Source organism: Zonotrichia albicollis, chromosome 6, assembly GCF_047830755.1.
Source record: "Zonotrichia albicollis isolate bZonAlb1 chromosome 6, bZonAlb1.hap1, whole genome shotgun sequence".
In the NCBI taxonomy this organism is placed as follows: domain Eukaryota; kingdom Metazoa; phylum Chordata; class Aves; order Passeriformes; family Passerellidae; genus Zonotrichia; species Zonotrichia albicollis.
In genome coordinates, this window is record NC_133824.1 from 27,269,780 (window position 1) to 27,288,817 (window position 19,038).

At 42.5% G+C, this 19,038-nt stretch overlaps 1 protein-coding gene across 10 annotated transcripts in view; it reads left to right on the plus strand.

The window, feature by feature from the left end:
• Positions 1 to 19,038, plus strand: part of SUSD6 (sushi domain containing 6) — a 91,777-nt gene that overhangs the window by 27,540 nt on the left and 45,199 nt on the right. For 7 of the 10 annotated variants that reach the window (XM_074542878.1, XM_074542880.1, XM_074542879.1 and 4 more), the window contains one exon: positions 17,469 to 17,655. In XM_074542878.1, the coding sequence (XP_074398979.1) occupies positions 17,535 to 17,655 (121 nt within the window). In that variant the 5' untranslated portion in view covers positions 17,469 to 17,534. Of the gene's footprint in view, positions 1 to 15,528; positions 15,756 to 17,468; positions 17,656 to 19,038 lie in introns of all 10 variants that reach the window. The other 3 variants (XM_074542881.1, XM_074542876.1, XM_074542882.1) reach the window with 1 other exon arrangement.

Here is a 19,038-nt window from a genome sequence, read left to right on the forward strand (position 1 = left end):
TCTCATCCTCCTCTTTCTGGCATCTTGACATAGAAAGTGCCCTGAGTTTGACAGTCTGGGCCAGAATACTGACAGTACCAGTTCCTTGGAAGGCTAGATCTGGACTGGGAATGCTGTGTCTGTAACAGGGAAAGGGGAACAGGCATTTTTCCTCTTAACTTGGAAGGAATGACCTATTACTTTTGTTTTTAAATATGAATGAACTCATTCTCCTTACCTCAGATATTTGCCATATGGTATTCCTGGTAAAAGCAGCAGATGCTCTTCTGTGTTTTGCTTTGGTACACAATTTCTCTTTGTTTTCTTTCTGTCCTGTCTGCAGTGGGCTGTGATATTGCTCATCTTGAGTGTATCAGGCTATGGCCCTGATTTTCTTAATGTTCATTTAGAGATAAGACAGGAGGTGCATGAAATGTTGCTTGGGTAGTGGATCTGATGTCTGTGTGTGTATAGGTGGTAAAAACCATGGTTCTCTATGCTCAGCTCAATTGCTTCTCCTTCTGTTTTACTGTTACTTATGACCTTTGCACTTTGGTCTTTAACATAAGAATGTATTCCAGCCCACCATAGCGTTTGGCAGCCTGGATGCAGGAGTGTGATAAATGCACCCATAAAGTGTTGTTCTCTGTGGTATCTTCTGTTTGCATGGGGTATGAAGTACTTGACACAGCACTCACTTGTGACCAGTGTGTTGATGCTTTATCTCTTGCTTTTGTTCGGAAGGCCTGTGGCAGTGACATGGGGCGATTCCCCTTTGGGTCTCTAGAGGATAGATTCTGTCTTTCTGGTGAAAGAAACAGAAGTGGGGAGGTGCTTACCTCAGGGCCCAAGAGGTTTGCCTCACATCATGCACTGAAGAAAAGTGTACTAAGAAACTGCCCTTCCTGTCTGTGTTCAGAAACCACTAGTCCTTCCTGGAAGACTTCTGTCTGGGTGCTCTTGGGCCTGTTGTTTTCTGTTTGGTGCTGTAAGTTACCTGTGATGGTTTGTGCACTCTGCTTAGCATGTGAGGGCTTGTAGTTCTCACATTCAGTGAGACAAGGTGGTCTTGTAGGAAGCTTTAACTGCAAAACACTGTCACTTGCAGGTGCTTCCAAACTTAGTGTGGCCCCTTAGCAGAGCCAGTCAACAGGCTGAACTCTTTTAAGTGTCTGCTTGTGAAGGAGACTGACACTGAGAGTGCTTTGTCTAAGGGGGAAGATTCTGTTTGATGATGGTGGGATTAATGGTGGAGTTGCTCAGTTATAATATGGCTCTGAAATTTTAATACTGCTCTTACTAGAAGACAAAACCACAAGACTGAAACCTCCTGATAAGTGTGTTTGGGAGCAGACTCATGTTCTCTAAGAATCCCACTGGGCCCAGTTACAAGGACGCAACAAAGCAGTGTTTTCATCTTTGTCCATAATCAAAAGAGGAACAGCTGCTCTGGGGGATAAAATGCAAGGAAAGGCTAGATAAATTTTAAGACATTGAGAAGAGACAGATTTTCTTTGTAATAATCTCATTTGTGTTTACAAAGTTACTACAGTCCTTCAGGTGCTGCCACAATGTACACAGTTTAAGCAAAAACAACAACAACAAAAAGGTTGTTTAAACTCTGATGGACAAGATCAGTGTTCAAAATGGCTGGAGGTGTTTTGTAGCAAATGTGTGCGTTTCTTTGTCCCACTGCTCTCAGTAATTTACCCTGCACTGCCATTGTAGCATCCCATGTTCCATGCTGCAGGAATGCTTTGGCCTAATATCAAGCTCTGAAAGATACTTTTAGTATCAGCTCATTATCTCAGCCAAGGAGGGGGTGTATGCTTTAGGCTTGTGTAGGTTCTGTCTCTTAAGGAGGCATGGCTAAACCGGGAACAGGTAAAAAAAGATGACAAAACAAAACCGCAACACTCCATTCCCATCTCTCCTCCATCCGTGCCCCCCAACAGCTCTCCCTAGCACAAAACCTGCACACTGTGTGAAAGCTCATCTGGCATGGGAGAGTTTGCTGTTTTTCCTGGAGCAGGAGATTGCTTTGTTCCCTTTTGTGGTCGTTTAGGGAGGCCTTTTGCAGGTGTGTCCAGGGTGGTGCTAGTCCCTTGCACGAAGGAGCACAGCCCTCACTGTCCATGTGCAGTTCTGCTGTGTGCTGAGCTCTGCAGCGGGGCCCTGCCCAGGGCTGCTGTGCCTGCACAAGCCTCCCTGCATCCCTGCTGCTGCTGCAGAGCGCAGCACCTCTGCGAAATGCACAAAGTAACTGCCCTCAAAACCTTGCAAACTCATTCCTGTCTGCCCAAGGGCAATTTCTTTCCAGTCATGGGAAGTCCTGGAGACATTGCTAATGAGTTCAACTGAGGAAATCACACGAGGAACTGTGGGAGAGGGAAGGCTCTTTCTTGCGTGCCAAGCGTGAGCTAGAATGTGTGCAGAGGGTAAGGAGGTGTGGTAAATATCTTAGGAAGGAATGAAAGAAATGAAACAGAGGTGAGGCAGTGTTAAGACTTGAAAATGAAGGAAAAGATCTGGAAACTAGAGAGGGTAGCCATTGGCAAAAAAAGGTCTTACTTTGTAGTCCTTTCATACATGTAATTTTATAAATCAATAAATATCAAGCTCATGTCAGTAACTGTAGCTACAAAAATATAAAGGGGGTTAAATATTTACAGACAAGAATTTGAGGGAAAACATGTTTCCAGGAAGTTTTGCTCTTTGATTCTTGCTACTGAGTCAAATTATTGGCATATTTGGGACAGAAATAGCTCACGTATCTGTGTGACCTTTCAATTTCCTTTTCAATCTTCTGAACTGTAGTGAGTAATGAACTGTAGTGGACAAAGAAAGCATTAAGAACGGGCGTGGTGTAGATTTTATTGCATGTTTGCAGTAGAGCTCTGTATTTCTTTGGGTGTGATATAGCAAGAACCTGCTGTGAGAGTTAAGATCTCTGGGAGCAGTGATCACACAGATATAGAGGTGGTTTTTCTCCACGTGATGGTAGCTTAGATATCCGTTTAGCAGTGGTTTTGTTTTGTTTTTTTGTTCACTGTTTATACAGCACCTAGCACAGCATGGTCTGATTTGTAGGCTGCGATTTCTGCTTGTCTTTGACCTGCGAGTGTTAATGAGGGCAGAAGTGCTTGTGTGGGGCTTTTTTGGCCTAGTCACATACCTGTCTGAAAGCAAAAGTTTATCCTTTGGCAGGTGCCCCAGGCTTCCTGTCTGCAGCTCTTCCTTTGCAGGGTCTTCTGCAGTGAGTCAAAACAGCTAGCTCTTTTGTAGGGAAAAGGATGTTAAAAAGGATGCTAAAAAGCATGCTAAAGGGAAGGGATGGGAAATGACGTTTCAGCCGAGAGGCTTTCGTTGTGTGAGGGGGAGGAGCATATGCAGCAGAGGGGGAAGCAGCATGAGATCAGTGGGCTTTTTATTGCACAGCATGAAAAGATCCCACAACTAAAATCCGATCTAACCTTTGCTTCCTCTGTGTCTTACAAGAAATGTTTTCCATGTAAGGCAAGAAAAGCCTGCTGTAAGGAAGCATGTGGCTGTCATGTATTTCAGAAAATGTGTCTCAGCATTCAGCTGTAGAAAAACAGACCAAAGAAACCTGTGGTAGCTGCAGCCTTTGTTGCCCACGTTTATGCTATTTAAAGACTAGTCTTCTCCAGCTTGATTCTGGTGAAATAGCAGGCTTGCCTAAAGTCTGCTGACTACTTGTAGGGGAGGGGATTTAGCCAGGCATTGCTGGGGATAGGTCTGACATTTCTCAAGTCAATTGAATTATTCAGCTGATGGTAAGCCAACACCTTTCCAGCAGGTTTCTAGAGCTCTGGTTTGACTCTTGGTAAACACCTATGCAAGACCACCTACACTTCAGGTGTGGTTTCAAAAAGAAGTGTTGATTATGTTAATCACCTCTCTGAAGTTCTTTAAGACTTTCATTCCTTATACCCTTCCCCCCCTCATACTTTTTCTTGACTTACAATAGTGGAGGGGAAAAAAAATCTGTCTCAGGAATGGGGATTTAATAATTTTCTCAGCTGAAGAAGCCAAGGATTCCTTTTTACATCTTGAAATGAAGGTGTTTGCAGACCTTGGATTAATATATAAAAAATCGTTTCAACTCTGAACTTCAGCTAATGTCAGGAACCAGACCTTCCCAGGATTGATGACATTAAGGCAGTAATGTGCATGCCCTCTTTTTCAGTCTCCTCCTCAGCTTTATTTTTTAGTCTTCTGCAAAGTCAGAGTCTCACTATAGATTGACATCCTTCTTTTCACATTACTATCATTGGTCTTAACTCAGACCCTTTGCAATTTGGGTGAACACTTGTAGAAGGGAGCTGGGATCCCTCTGCATGCTCTCATCTCTTGACTGATTTGCAGGTGAGCTCTGTAGCCTGTTCTCAGGAAAGTGTAGTGTGTGTTGAGCATTGCTGTGCTCTGTGATGACATGGCTCTCACAAGGCCAGTTCTTTCTTTTCTCCATTTCTTCATTCCCATCGATCAGGAGTCCTTCCTGCAGTAAGGAAGTCAAGATTATTTCCCCAGAAAAAAAGGTGAGCAGAAATGTTGGGTCAGGCATCTTGGAACTATTGATGTTGAAGACTGTCACCTGCTCTCCATTTCTCCTTGCTGGTGGAAGTGCTTTCTGTGTTGCAAGGAATAGTGTTCCCTTGGTAATGGTTGTGTTGAGGTTGTACCTGTAATTCTACAAGGCCTCACTCCTGAGGGCCGCCTTTGCCTTTGGGGCAGAGTAATCTTTTATGTCATGACTTCTGAGAGTGAAACTTATTGCTGGTCTAGTGACAAAACCCAACAGTTTTCCTGGGTCAGAAATAAAAATTTATTAGTAGGACTGCTTCCTCAAAGAACTTAAACTCCTGCCCAATTTCACTTATTTTGTAGCAAATGTCGCCTAAATATAATTAGTTTTTTCAGATTTGATTTGTCTGCAAGGAGCTTGTAAAGACTGTTGATGCCTTTGATGTAAACAAAGCATGGCTGTTCTTGGCAGAGATGATGAAGCTTAACCTTGGTCCCTTAGAAGTACGTTGTTGAGTTCTGTCCTTACCACCATGTGTTCCTACCTTTCAAAAGGGCTCACAGTAGCATTTCTCCAGGATTTCTTTTAATTTTCAAGGATGCTGTGAAGCAGCCTCTGCAGTGATTTCCAGCAGCTATACTCAAGTGCCTCTGAGGAGCAGGACTTGGAGGTGGAGGCTGTGGCAGTGTTGCTAGGACCAGGGAAGGGTATGTGAGTGTTGGAGAAAAGGCTTCTGACAGCTATTGTGCTCTGTAGTATGCTGTAAGAAGGGTGGTTTCCCCAAAATGAGCCTTGGAGTGTCCTGTGGAGCCTTAGTGGAGCTATTTATTTTCCACAATGCAGGCTTGTCTTTGTTCTCCCCCAACTTCCCTCTGCATGTGAAAGGATGATTCTGCTTCATAAGGGGAGCAGACCCTGATGTGCAAGAGACAAATGGAGATCCTTTGTTATCCAGAGCCAACTGTTCCTTACACCTGTTAAATGCAATGTTTGGCTCACTTAGAAAAGCAGCACTAGGTGAGTTAGAATGTGTATAAAACATGCAGAGACTAGTCTTTTCACAAAATGAAGCTTGCAAGTGGCTTTTTAAAAGATGCCAGTGGACATCCAGATAGTTGCAAGTGACACACCACCAGCTCCTCTGGATATAGCTGCTGTGACATTAGTGCAATACAGTCTCTCTCTGAACCTTATAGGTGGAGCTACAGATGACATTTGATGTTTTGTTGTCTTTTTTTAACAGTTGTTACTCTGCATATACTGAAGAGAAGTGAGATTATTAAAATAAAACCACCAACCTTCCCCCCCGTTCTTGGTCAATTCCTGTGCAGGAACTCTGCATAATGTATTTTTTTCTTATGAATAAGAACAAGAAGCTCAGTTAACCTGTGCATTGGAGACTGTTGCCAGTCTGATGTTGATGTTTAGGCCTTTCTGTAAGACTCAAGATTTTTTATTTGTAAAGTGTGCCTCAATTGAAATGGTTGCTCTGTTTCTTTTAAACTGTTGCACCAATGTCTTTACTTCCTGTGACTTCCTCTTGTCTGTTCAAGAGATGCCAGAGAATTGTTGAGCAAGCGTCTGATCCTGATGTCAAGCTGTTTCCTCTACATACGTGTAGCATTTGTAGAAACTAACACTTATCTCTGTATGGGTTTTATTTAGAATGTTTAGCTTTAGAGGAAAAGGAAATTAGTAACACTGAAAGATGGGGTTAATGGATTTAACCAGTTGTTTTGCAGCAAATCCTTAAACTGCAGAGGCAAAAGAAAAACTGCTTTGGTTATGGTAACTGCTGACTCTCAAAGACAATCACATATCAGATTTACAAAATGGGGAAAAGAAATCCAGTCTTAAGAGTACAGTATGAAAAGGTGCATACCCTTTGAGAAACTCATTTCAAAATAGGTTAAATGAACATGAAAATCTTATGCTGTTGAAAGTAATGGTAAATCACCTTCTCACTCTTTGGTGGTTCTTGCATATTAATTTTGTTATGTTGTAAGCTATTGTAGCTGATCTCTTTGTCCCGCTGCTTGGAACACTGTGTTACAGGTAAAAACATGAAGAGCAGGACTTTTAAACAAGCTTGCTTTATACTAATTTTAATAACCTTTATTTAATCAATTCAGTCTGAGGGAACCTTGTTTCCAGAGACAGGAAATTGCTTGAGGATTACTGGCTGTGGCAGGACCTTCATATTTATTTGCAAAATGTCTGGAAAAAAATAATAGAATCAGTCTTCCTTTAAAGGCAGTTGAAACTGGAGTTGCTGAGCTTTTCCCATGAGGCTGGGTAGAGGTCACTGGTCACATTCACTGGAATGTTTTTTCTTGAGAAGTAGTTTCATAGCTTAAGTGTACTCATGGGGGGTACTTGGAGACACCTCAAAACCCCAAGCAAAGCAGGGAGTGACATGCTTCCCAAGTGGATGTACTGTTCCCTTAGCTGCTGGTTGCTTGACATACTTATTCCTTACCTTCAGATAGCAGAGAGTTAAATATTCCTGCTCTAAAATGCACTTTTTAGAAGGAATGGGGAAGCATCTTCAACTTTTCAGGTCTGTGTGTGCAAGAGGAGCAAGGCATGGAGGTGTCTGGGACAGCATGTGTGGTGTCTTTCACGTTCATGTGCACAGCCTGTTGACATTTGAATACAAGTGTGCTGGACAAGTAAAAAAAAGTAGAAATCCAAAAGACTCCATAATCTGTCTTCTTGCTTATGTTTCATGGATGGTTGCCTGGTAGCTGCCCCTTCAGGTGTGGAGGACTGAGGCAGGAGGCAGGCAGCACCTGGGAGTGGTGTGCTTGGCTGAGGGAGAAGGGCAGGGAAGGAAGGGCTCAGGTCAATAGCAGGATGCTTTACCTCTACGTTCTGTCCCTGGTGGAAAGGTGTTGCCTGTGGCTTTATCCAGTTTGTCTTTGCACATTTTGAGTACAGGGAAGAAATATGATCTTTGGAAGGGTTTTCCCTAGAGTTTTGAGGTAGACTGGACAAAGCCTAGCTGTGCTTTTGGAGTCCTAGGTGGTCTAGCAAAACAGCCAAAGTGAGACGTAGAAGATGAAATAACCTGTATGCTCTTGACTTCTGAGTGTATCTCCTGACCTAGCACGGGCATGTGTGTGATTCTTGCTTGTGTGCAGCACCACTTTGCAGCCCTGCACGACACTGTAACGTTTACTGCTGAGCATTTTGCTGACTCTTGTTGTTCTGCCTTGTGTAACTTTCCCCTCTCTTTTGGCTTTGATTTCATTTGCCTGCCTCTAGCTCTAACAAGCCTGTGTTACCTTTGGCTGTTTTGGAGCACTCTCACCCAGCTTTTTCTGGCTTTTAATCTGCATGGAAACCATGATGCTGGATCCATGATTTCGGGGAATGATTTCGATATAGAGTATCTTTATGTATAGTAAATTATTTTTTCCACACGTCAATGAGGATTGAAAATGGAGATGGTTTTAGGAGCAAGAAGCCTGTACAATTTCTTGGCCTAGCATAGTGGGCTGCTTGCTTAAGCCAGAGAGTGCTTTCAGACACTTCAGGCCTTGGCAGCAAATCTGAGGTGGGAATGTTTCCCCAGCTGCTGCTTCCACTGGCCTCAGAGCTGACCTTGTGCAAGGGCCCAATTTCTGAGAAGTTCCCAAAAATTTAATTACTGTTGCAAAGGGGATGTTTAGCTGCAGGTGGGTGTGGGAGCAGCAGCACGGGGGTGTCTGTTCACTCAGGAGCAAGGGTCATCCTGCAGCCCAGGTAGCCTGTAAATGGTGGAGGGACAGCCCCAGCTGGCTCTGCAAAGGGGAGATGCTGATGTACAAGAGGTGGACCAGACTGCAGGTCACTAAAGGGTGAGGAACCATTCCTGCTATATGAACGAGGTGCCGAGAGTTGCTAAATGAGTAGTTACTCTCAGGCAGTGTTGCTTGGCTGCCTCAAGATCCTCTGCTTAACATTTTGTTTGAGTTTGATAACAGCTTGACAGAGGCCCCTCCCTGGGGAGTGGAGGAATGGGGATCCCTCTGGCACAGGGTGGTGCAGAAGACTGGTTGTGCTCCCTCTCCTGCTGCAAGTCAAAGCATCCGGTGTCCCAGTTCTGGACTACCCTAGTTCCAGCTAACAGGGACTTATTTTTTTAAATATTTTTGCTCTACTAGCCATGCTTTGTAAAGTCTAAATGTCACCGAGTCAGGTGAGGAAAAAGTTGAAGCTTTAAACTGACCTTCTATTGAGGTACAACAAACAGGCTTTATTTATGAAAAGTTTTATTCTGCAAACTCTTACTTCTCTACACTTCTTTCTGGCATGCTTCTCTCCCACCCCAATTTGATGGTGGAAATCTTTGACACAAAATCTAAATCTTTAACACACCATCTTTGTATGATGGTTGTAGGTCTCAGATGATGGTTTGGTACTCTGCTGGTAAGGGATCTATCCCGAGCATTCTGCTTGGAGCAGTTGGCCTTATGGTGTGTGTTTATCCCCTTGGGACATGTAATAAGCCATTATCCTTCTTGGAGTGTCTGTCTGACTTGGTTATTCTAGCTTGTGCTGCTCAAATCAGAATGTAATTGCAACTGATCCCTTGTAAGAAAATCAAGTTAAGTGTAGCCTGTTGAAGGAAACTAATCAGAGGAAAAAAGGCTGTGAGGGTCTTCTGCATAGTGATGTGTCTTCTCTGTGAGTAATTCTGGTAATTGTGAGGATGACTTAAAAGAAAGCAAACTGTCTGGGCTCCTTTTCCCCCCCACCACCTCTTCTCTTGGTCCTATAGACTTTTGAAATTAGTTTATATTAACTTGCCTGAAGTCTGAAATCTTCATGTAGGTTGTTGGGGTGGAGTCTGTGTGGGATGTGCCTGCTGCTGGTGAGGGTGCTGTGCTGGGGACCTGCTGGGAACACGGGCAGCAGGTCTGTGTGCAGGCACTGTGCTCATTGTCCTGTGCGCTCAATTGCGAGGGGATGGAATGGGGGTGCAAAGTTTTTTCTTTTTTCATTGTATACTGGCAAGAGTGATGTCTGCCTCAGTGAGGAGTTTGTGGCAGTACAAGTGCATCTGTGCTGTTAGCACAGTGCATCCTGAGGAGGAAAACCAGTAAGAAACATCTAGCAACTTTGCAGCTGCTAGAAAACAAAAGTAAAGAAAAATAGTGGGCTAATGGATGCAAAACCGAGCCATAGTGCTGAGGCCTTTTGAAGGCCTGACTTATCAAGACTTATTGAAGTCATTCTCTTCTGTGTTAGAATCCCAAATGCAGTCTCAAGGCCAAAACCAGAATTTAAAATTTTTTTGGTTTGGTCAATAATCTGTCTTGTTGGAAGATTAAATTTTCGGAGGACTTAAGGGACAGTATTATTTTTTGGCATTTTTGTGTGTGTGTGTTTATCTCTGGAAAGATCTATGTGCTGGTGGACATTGAAATGTTAGGGATTTGTTAGCCTGGAATCTTGAGATACAACAACACATCTCTTGCTGAGAACCTTCTTTATCAGGTGGAATACAAATAACAGGCACTGTACAATATTTGTTGCCATTCCTTGAAAGTGGATGATACTTCTGTATAGTGGATATTTTTATATCTGGGAAATACAATAATTTTAAACTTGAGTTGTGTCTCACAGCTGTGCTTTTAGGAATAAATGTAAGAGTTCCTTCATCTCCTGGTATAGTTCCTTCCTTAAATGTCAGACTGCTTCACTGAAGTTTATATTTAGAGGACTTTGATAGGAAAAAGACTTCCAAATGGATGTCCTCTCAAGTGGCTATGCAACCTGGTGGTATTGCAGCTGCATGTATAGCAGACTGATGCTTTTAGCCTCATTAGCTGAAATGAAAGCGCAAGAAATGGTCAGGATAGGGAGAGGCATGTTCTAGTAGTGAGGGATTATAAAATAAGCCTTTACTGTACACAGGCTTTCATTCTCTGAAACAGATTAAGATAGCTGCATAAATGAGAATAACATCCTGGATATACAAGTGACTTTAGCAATCCAGTGCTTCTTTGTCAACCCTGTTACTGAAAGTAACATTTCAAGCTTGGATGTGGTTACAAGAAGTTCTGCCTTTGCACGGATTTTCTTTATTCTCCTCCCCTGAAGCCATTCCAGTTTACTGTGAGTTTTCTTTTTTAGGACTTATTATTTTTGGAAGGCATTCTGGAACATTTTGTGCATATGGTCCTCTGTAAATGTGCTGTTGTACTGATTAAAGCTGAAAGTATGAAACCTAGCTTTTCCAATGCAGTGCAGCAGGGGAAAAAATGCTGAAACAATGGTTTCTAAAGGGAATACTTTTCCAAATAAAGACATTTTCAAAAAACCCACAAACAACAAAAAAATCGCCCAAAAACAAAACCGAGACAGATTGTGAGAAGTTTTCCACAACCCCCCAATCTCTAGTTCCTCCCATAGATAGCATAGATGTCAGTATGTTTAAAAAAATAATTCTTTAAAGCAGATCTGGCACTTTAAAAAAAAAATAACTGTTTTCTTTTCATTCACTGTTGACATGATCCCACTGCTATAAGCATTTTTGTAATAGTGCAGAAATCTGCAGTACATTGGAGTTGTGTGCATTAACCTAACTCTTCCACTGCTCCTCCGCAGCTCTGTTTTTCTTCTTACTGGTTCCTGGAAATTCACAGCCTGCCCATAACTAACTTCTTCCTTATTTGGAAGGACAATGGATTTTGATCTCTTATCTTCTTCTTCCCAAGTAAAGCAGAAAAATTTTCCAGTGAAATTTTGTGACTGTAAAGAAAACGTCTTAAAATCTGGGGAGCTAATGATATTTAGGGCTTTCTCTTGGGCTTACCAAAGCAAGGAAAGTTGGATTTATTGTTTTTTTAAAATAATACAATTGGAATCTTCTGTGAATGTGTCAAGACATGTCATGACAACCACAGTACGGGGAAATGGGGAAGGATCACACAATACTGAGAGGGGATGGAATGGGGGTTTCCAGTAGTTTGTTTCCAGTAGTTTGTTTCTGATTCTGTTTCTAAAAGCATGAGTGCTGTTTGTAAGAATGAAAACTGAGCCATGCTTGGCAGTTGTTAATCCACACTGACTTGAGCATTTTCATCATGCAATGGACAGTGAAAGGTACTGAATACCACCCCTTTTCCTCTTGGCAACCTTGCACCTCTTCTTTGGAAGCACACACCTTGGAAAGTCTGTTCCTTCCTTGTTACCTACCTTTAAAAGGAGCGTTGGAGTTGAAGCTTGTTTGGTGCCCACAGGAGCATCTTTGAAGCTGCTGTCCATTTCTTTGTGCTGCAGCAGGGAGGAAGCTGGTATACAAAGGCCAGCACCCAGCATGGAAGGGGAGCAGCTGGAGGAAGTGCTCCCTGCAATCAGCCCACAGGAAAATATGCTTGGTTAACCTCAGGATGGTTAGAGGAGCATCAAGTGAGATAAGGAGGCAAACAAGGGAGGGGTACAAAAGCATGATCTATGTGCCAAAAGAACTTTAGCCTGTGACAGGAAGGGTAGAGAGGAGGAAGCTGGGCAGTAGGCTGTGCAAATTGGTGAATCTTGCAGGTTTATTCACTTGAGGTAGGAATATTGGTGTGACTTTATCAGTTGTAAGGTACTAATTATCCAGTAGTGAAAAATCCAGTTCCCTGGCTTAAAGCTTGGGTGTGCCTTAGTGAGTCTGTGGAGAATTAGGTACATGCCATTTATCAGAGATGAAAATGGAATTTCAGAGTTTACCCTGTCCAGCAGGCTTCTTTCTATGCAAACTCCAGTGCTCTCTCTTGAAAATGGAAGTTGTGCATCACCAATTGTTGGTTTAGTTTGTTGGGATTTTTTTTTAACTTAACATTTTAAAATTTAAAAGAAATGTTCTAGAAACCTTTGTGGGAGAGAGCAGGTAAAAGCTAAACCAAAACAATTCTATGAAAGAAACAGCCAAATTTGAAGGTCATAGGCCAAACCCTCAGCACAGTTGGGGAATGAGGAAGGAAATCCAACTATTCAGATTTCACTTCAGCAGTGGGGTTGTTTGCAGTAGGGTGTGTACTGATTCCAATGTCCAGAATAAGGAGCTTGGTTCTTCTTTATAGCAGGGAATTTGTGCAGTTTGCCTGTCTGCTTTATGCTGTGACTGTGCTATGCAGAAACCTGCCTTTTTATAATTCAAATATGAAGGTGTAAAATGAAGCTACCAAACACATCATCTGGTTACTGGACAGGAGGAGTGTTACATGTTGTTTGGCTTTTCATATTTCCTCCTTTCCTCTTCTACCTTTTCCAATTATCCTGAATAATTGAAAGTTGGCTGTGCTGAAAGTCAGATTATTAAGAATTTTCTGAACTGCCTGCAGGTAACTTCAAAGGCTTTGGTTTTTTCCTTTGTCCCTAACTTAAACTGAATAGTGTAATTGAATTGTGATGCTGTTCCTAAATTTTAAAAACACAATTCTGTTTTTAAAAGCTTTCAACTAAACTGGTTTAACCATCAAAAGTAAGTGGAATGAAGGATTTCTTTCCTCTGCTGTCACTTGGACTTGATTTTTCTGTATTTTTTTTTAAATTTAGCAGCCAAGAGGATGACTTTTTTTGCTTTAAAGCCTGACTGCTCTTTGAAAGCAGGCAAAATAAGGATACAACAAAACCAGCAACTAAGGGTGAAGGTTAAATCCTCTAAACCACACTGCTTACATTAGACTCCCCTTGCAGCATGACCATGAGGCAAGAACACTTGTACTTAGCTTTTCAAAAGCTGTGCTCTGCACACCCATCACTCATGCCACTGCTGAGATCTTTGCTGTGTGCATTCAAGAGTTAGCAAACAATGTCTGAGTATTCTGTGAGGGGGAAATCATGTGGATAAAATAGAGATTTCTTACGTGCATGAGGGTAGCTAATTTTCTTTTGCTAAGTTTCAGGCATGGTATTTAAAAGCAAGCCAGTAGCATTCCAAACATTCTGAACACTTCCCTAAATAAACTTTGAAGAATTCAGGTTGAAGACCTGTTTTCCAGCAACAGTGACGCAGGACATAACTGTGCTAGGCATTTTGAGCAACTAGAGAGCTTCAGACTGTCCAGTCTCTTGTTGTCCAGAGCATGTCCTGAGCATATGACCTTCCAAAGAATGCTTTTTCTGTGTGGACCTAGGAGTCCTTCTGTGACAAAATAAGAAAAATAAGACAATTAAGTCATAATCCTGTGAAAATTTACACATGCGTACAAAGGGATCTTGGATCAAGGGATGTGAGTTGGCAGCTTCTGAAGGTCTGGAAGATAAATGGTGAAAGTCCCCCCAAAGAGCTTATCTTAAAGAGAGCTCCTGCCGTATGTGTGTGTCATCTGTGGAAAGGGCTGCTGGTGGTGTAAGAGCGAGCAGGGGGTCTGGCCTGCGTGGTTTCAGTGGGAGTTGATGTCTGCTTGAGCACCTCATGGAGAAGCAAACCACTGTTCCCTGTGCAGGCAGGGCTGGCCATGCTACCTGGGGGACTCTTGGTGGAGCATTGCTGGGAAGCTGGCTTGATGCCAAGACTTGAAGAAAGAGCTCGAGATGTCCCTAAGCTGGGAGCAATGGGTACTTCTTCACTTGTTCATAGTATTCCCTAAGAGGGTGTGTGACTATTGACTTTGTAGATATAGAGGATGGCTTATTGTCTTATCCATATTTAGCAGGTGTTTTTCAAGGTTCACATTATAAAGAAAGCAAAAAATCTTCCACCTTTATTGGCTGATATACTTTCAACAGAGAAAAATCTCCTTCACTCCTTACTGTGTTTATGGACACTGCTGGCTGTACTGAATATTATCTTTGTAAACATCTTTGTTTAAACTTAATCCTTACATAACGCTTCAACCTAGGCTGTGGTGTGTGAAATGGGTCTGAAATGCCCTTGCTCTTCATACTTGTGCCACTGTCAGCTTCTGCCTTACTGTTCTTAGTATCCATTAAAGAAACTAGCCTGTTCCTTAGTGCTTTGTGTACACTTTGATTCTCCCAAACCCCTGAATTGTTAAGCTATGCCCCTGGGAGTATGTCTGACAAATGTGTGTGATCTATACTGCACTCCAGCTAACTTCAGGCAGTGGAGGCCTGAGGAGTTCTTATAAAAGCTGCTTTTCCCTGAGCTGTAGGTATGAGGAGTGTGCTAAAACAACAGTCAATTTTCAGAGAATTTAATGTCTGTCTAAATAGCCTTAAAATCAGCTTTCCTCTGGGAAAAAGGGATAGTTTCTTATCTAGTCAGAACCTCTCTCTTCTAATTTTGTCAGGGAACAGTCAAGGCTGGGAACGAATTTTGTAACTTGACTGAAGCCCAAAGGGAGGATCCTCACAAGCAGTACCTGTACCCCATGTCTCCTAACAATCCTGAGGGGTTTGTCTATGCTGGCACCCACTGGATGGGCTGGCTACCCTTGTGTCTCCTTCGATTCCACACCAAACTACATCAGCTTAGTGGGATGTTTCTGTAGCAGCATCAATTTACAGCATTCCTGGAGTGGCAGCCCTGGGCCTGCAATAGACAGGATATGTGGTAACCTGGGATTCAAGTGACTTGGTAGCTAAAGAAAGGTGTGGAAACCATGTCTGATTTTAAAAGAAAGGAGATAAACAGTGCTGTGCTTTGGAGCAATCTGTTAGTGAATCAAGAATAAGCAATAAATGATTCCCTCTGAAGATACTCTTGTTTTAGATATTTCTAACTTGTTCGCTGTTCAGAGATCAGAACTGCACTGCTGACTTCTGGGTGCATTCTTTGGGGGAGGAAAATGCCTGTGGGGAAAGTTAGCACACCTCAGGTGGCTCACCAAATTTTGTGATAATTGCATGCCCTCCTCCTACCTCTCCTGGCTGCTACCATGTCACCTGACATGCATTGTTCCAAGGGCAGGGTGGGCCACCTTTTAAACATACTGGGGCAGTACTTTCAAAGGTTCTTATACTAATGAGGCTTCATTAAATTGGAATAGAGAGAACAGAGCTTTCTTGGTCTAATCAGAAGGGCATTTGTTGAAGATGGTGCACTGTTTTTTCAGAGCTGTAATTCTGCGTAGAGCAGTGACTCTTGGAGGAGAGCAGCCATCTGTTGGCCTGGAGGATAGAGGATGGAGTGGCCTCTTCTGACTAAATATGAACTTAGATGCCATGCAGGAGGTCTGACTTGAGAGGACAGAGCAGATAGATTACTTGGCTTGGCTTTCTTCACATGGAGTATTTTTTTTTTCATTCCATGGTCTAATTGATGCTGAAGGTATTCTAGCAGGTAAGTGGAAGTATCCTTATTCAGTTCTGCATGGTGGAGATTTGAACAAGCATTGTCTCCTTATTCATGGAATACATGAGAAATCTATAGGCTGTGCTACAGACATAGTGATATAGATTCACTCCTCTCCCCCTCCTCCAAATGAAGCAGGAAACAAAAGGGGTAGACACAGAGTTTATTGCAGCAGCAGCTCCAATGTGCATTACACTTTGTCATCTTGAAATGACATTTCAAGGCAGGGTGTATGCAGACAAAGAATTTTTCTTTGAGAGAGATCCAAAAAGAAAGATCCAAATTTAAAGATAGCCCTTTTGTGAAGTATAGGCATAGTAGTGATGTAGGGAAAGCCCTCTTTTCACTAGAATGGCTATCAGGTTTGTTAACAAATCTACGTATTCCCTTCCATAATGCATTTACTGTTTTGCCTGAGTAATTGGAAATGTGAGTTGAGGCTGAGTCGTGTGTTTCTCTAGTCTGTGCTGGTGTATTGCTTTAATCTTGGAAGTACTCAAGGGTCTGAAGGTTCTGCCTTCCCCAGTAGTAGGAGTGATAACCCAGATGTCCTGTTTGTCCTCACAAGGTACAAAAGAGTACAATACTTGCCTCTGCACTTCTCAGGTCTCTTTGAGATTATCCAGCAGTTTTGAATTTCCTTGGGAAACCTGGCCAAATAAAAAATCTAATCTTCCTTCAGTCTGCATATTCATTTAACTGAAGAAGCTGTGGCTGAATGGGGTTTTCCTCAGAATTAAAAGTATTCTTGTTATCAGGTGTAAAAAACATTAGTTTTGGCAAATTTGTTTTCACGTGAGAGCTTCAGATGTGTATTGAATAGCAGGATACAAGTACTGAAGTGTGTTTCCATGTGGGTGTTTTTTTGTTGTTTTATTTTGTTGGTTGATTTGTTTTTCCAGGGTGTTTTTGGTTGGTTGATCATTTGTTGGTGTGTTTACCATTAGAGGCCTTGCAGGTTAAAACTATGGTAGGTTGGTGAAATGTGTTCTGCTGGGTCTTCATTAAAAGTAAGGGCTCAGTTTGTGCTTTCTCTTTCCCAGCTATGCTTTGTGTGTTTCTGTATGAGGCTGTTTTTGCTGTGACAGTGCCTCAGAGGCTGTGGGTGAATCCCTCAGTCCTCAGGTATGAGCAGTGTCACATCCTGCAGTTTTAATTGCTGTGCTGTGTCCTGTCACATCATTATACCTGGGGCTTGCCAGTTGTTTTACATTCCTCCTCACAAGTATGTGTTTGCCTGCTGGCTGCCTGTCAGCATTGCTGTGCCTCTCCAGGTGGCTGCAGGAGCATTTGATTGATTTATCCTACAGTCTGCTGTGTCTCAGAGACCCTCTGAAAAGTGGTGGGAGTGGAGAAAGAGTGGCTCTCTTGAAGAATTTTTGAAACAAATCCTCCAGATGCTGTCCTCTGGGGCTGGCTTGAAAAGAAGAGCTAAAATTAATTGTTAGCTAGGCAGTCTTCACATTTGAAACATCAGTGAGTGAAAAGTTATGGTCTTTCTCTAATACAGCTCCTTTTAGTCTTTCCTGTGTAGAAGACTGCTTTTTCTGCTCCTGTGACCTTGAGAACTGTGAATACTTAGTAAGATTCCTAAGCATGAAAAAAGTTTCTCTTTATTTCTGACTTTCCCTTCTCCCTCTCCAGATGTTGTAGGTGTTTGGCTCAACATTTTTTCTTGCTTTGTCTGTTTTTTTTTTTTAGACCAAGGTGCTCCTGATCAACCAGATCTTTCAGAAATTTTTTGAAAAGAAACCTTGGGGGTGAAAGATGTGCCATGGAATGGTAGCATCAAAGAGCAACACAGGATCATCGTTTGCTTCGGCTGGCCATGGGTTGTTTCGTCTGCTAGTTATCTTTGGTTCCTTTATCTTGGAAGCACAGTCCACAGGTAAGTGAAACCTTTATGTATGCTGCAGGGAGGAGGAGGTATATTAGTTTGGAAGTGGCTGTATATTTTTAGGTGAAAACTGGTGATGGTGGTTGTATTTGTACACATCTTTCAGTACTCACAGGAAAAATTCCATCACTACTTGCTGAGCAGAGCAGGAAGTGTCTGAACTGAATGAATCTTGCATATTAGTAAATAAATGCTTGTTCTTCATCCTGTACTTTGATTCCCATGGGTTTTTTCCCCTCCGTTCTCATCTCTTCACTGCAGCTGGGGACACTTGGGGCATCTCAAGAGCATGGACTGTGGTTTTGTTGAGTGAGATTCTCGTGTAAGCAGTGTTATCTGTGTGCCTTGAAGCAACTGCTCACGTGGAGGGATGGAAGCAGAGATTGTGTCCAGCTCTTTTGCACAGCTGTTGAATCTGTTCAGTGTATGCTGTCTTCTGACCCCTTAACACTGCTACCTCTGCCCCTCTATTGGATCCTCTTTTCAGCTTAAGTTTTCCGTCTCCCCTCATCTTTCGATGTTTCTCAGATGGATGAGTGTTGTGAATAGTGTAAAAAGCAGTGGAATGGGATGATATGAAAAATGTCATCAGAGATGGGAGATCTGCCTCTTAGAAATAAGTGAAGGAAGGAAAAGTACTGAATACTCAGAAGGTAGTACATGATGTGAAGTATGTGCTAGGTTACCCAGGATACCCTGAAATATGTCTTCTTTTCAGACCAGCCACGATCTAGTTTTTGTCTGTAGAGAGATGTCTGGTCATAGGAGGCATGAGATGGAAGGAGGAACCTTGTTTGCTTTTCCAAGAGATTTGAAGGAGTTAATCCTAAAAATACAGATTTGACTTGAGCAGCTGTTGTAATATAGAGCATTAGCTTGCCTACGTAAAGAAAACCTCAGATCTTGACATAACTCTAAAAAGTTCTATTTATTTGACATATCATGGCACCTGAGAATGTGATGTGACCAACATTCCTCAGCATCAGTGTGGTACAGCAGAATAAACATTAGCTGCCAGATGCTGTCAAAGTTGAGGTGATCCTGTATGGAAAAGTTGGCTGGTGCTGAAAACTTCTGGAGGAGGAGTTGATTTCCTTTTACTATTCCTGGCTCTTTGAGTTGGAAGGGAGAGACTACTGAAATCAGATATCTCAGGATTATATGTCTTCCTGACCTGATTTTGGCCTTGTAGGTAACGAGGGGGTGGGGAAGACACCCTTAAGAGCATGATAAATTGTCATTAATAGTTACTGACAGTGGGAAAGGGACAAGATGTTTTTGGATCTGGGGTATCTATGTATTTTTGTCTAGGCTTGCTGTTGTTGGTGATAGTGTCACTGCCTCATTTCAGATGTAGGCCTGTCAGATATGCCA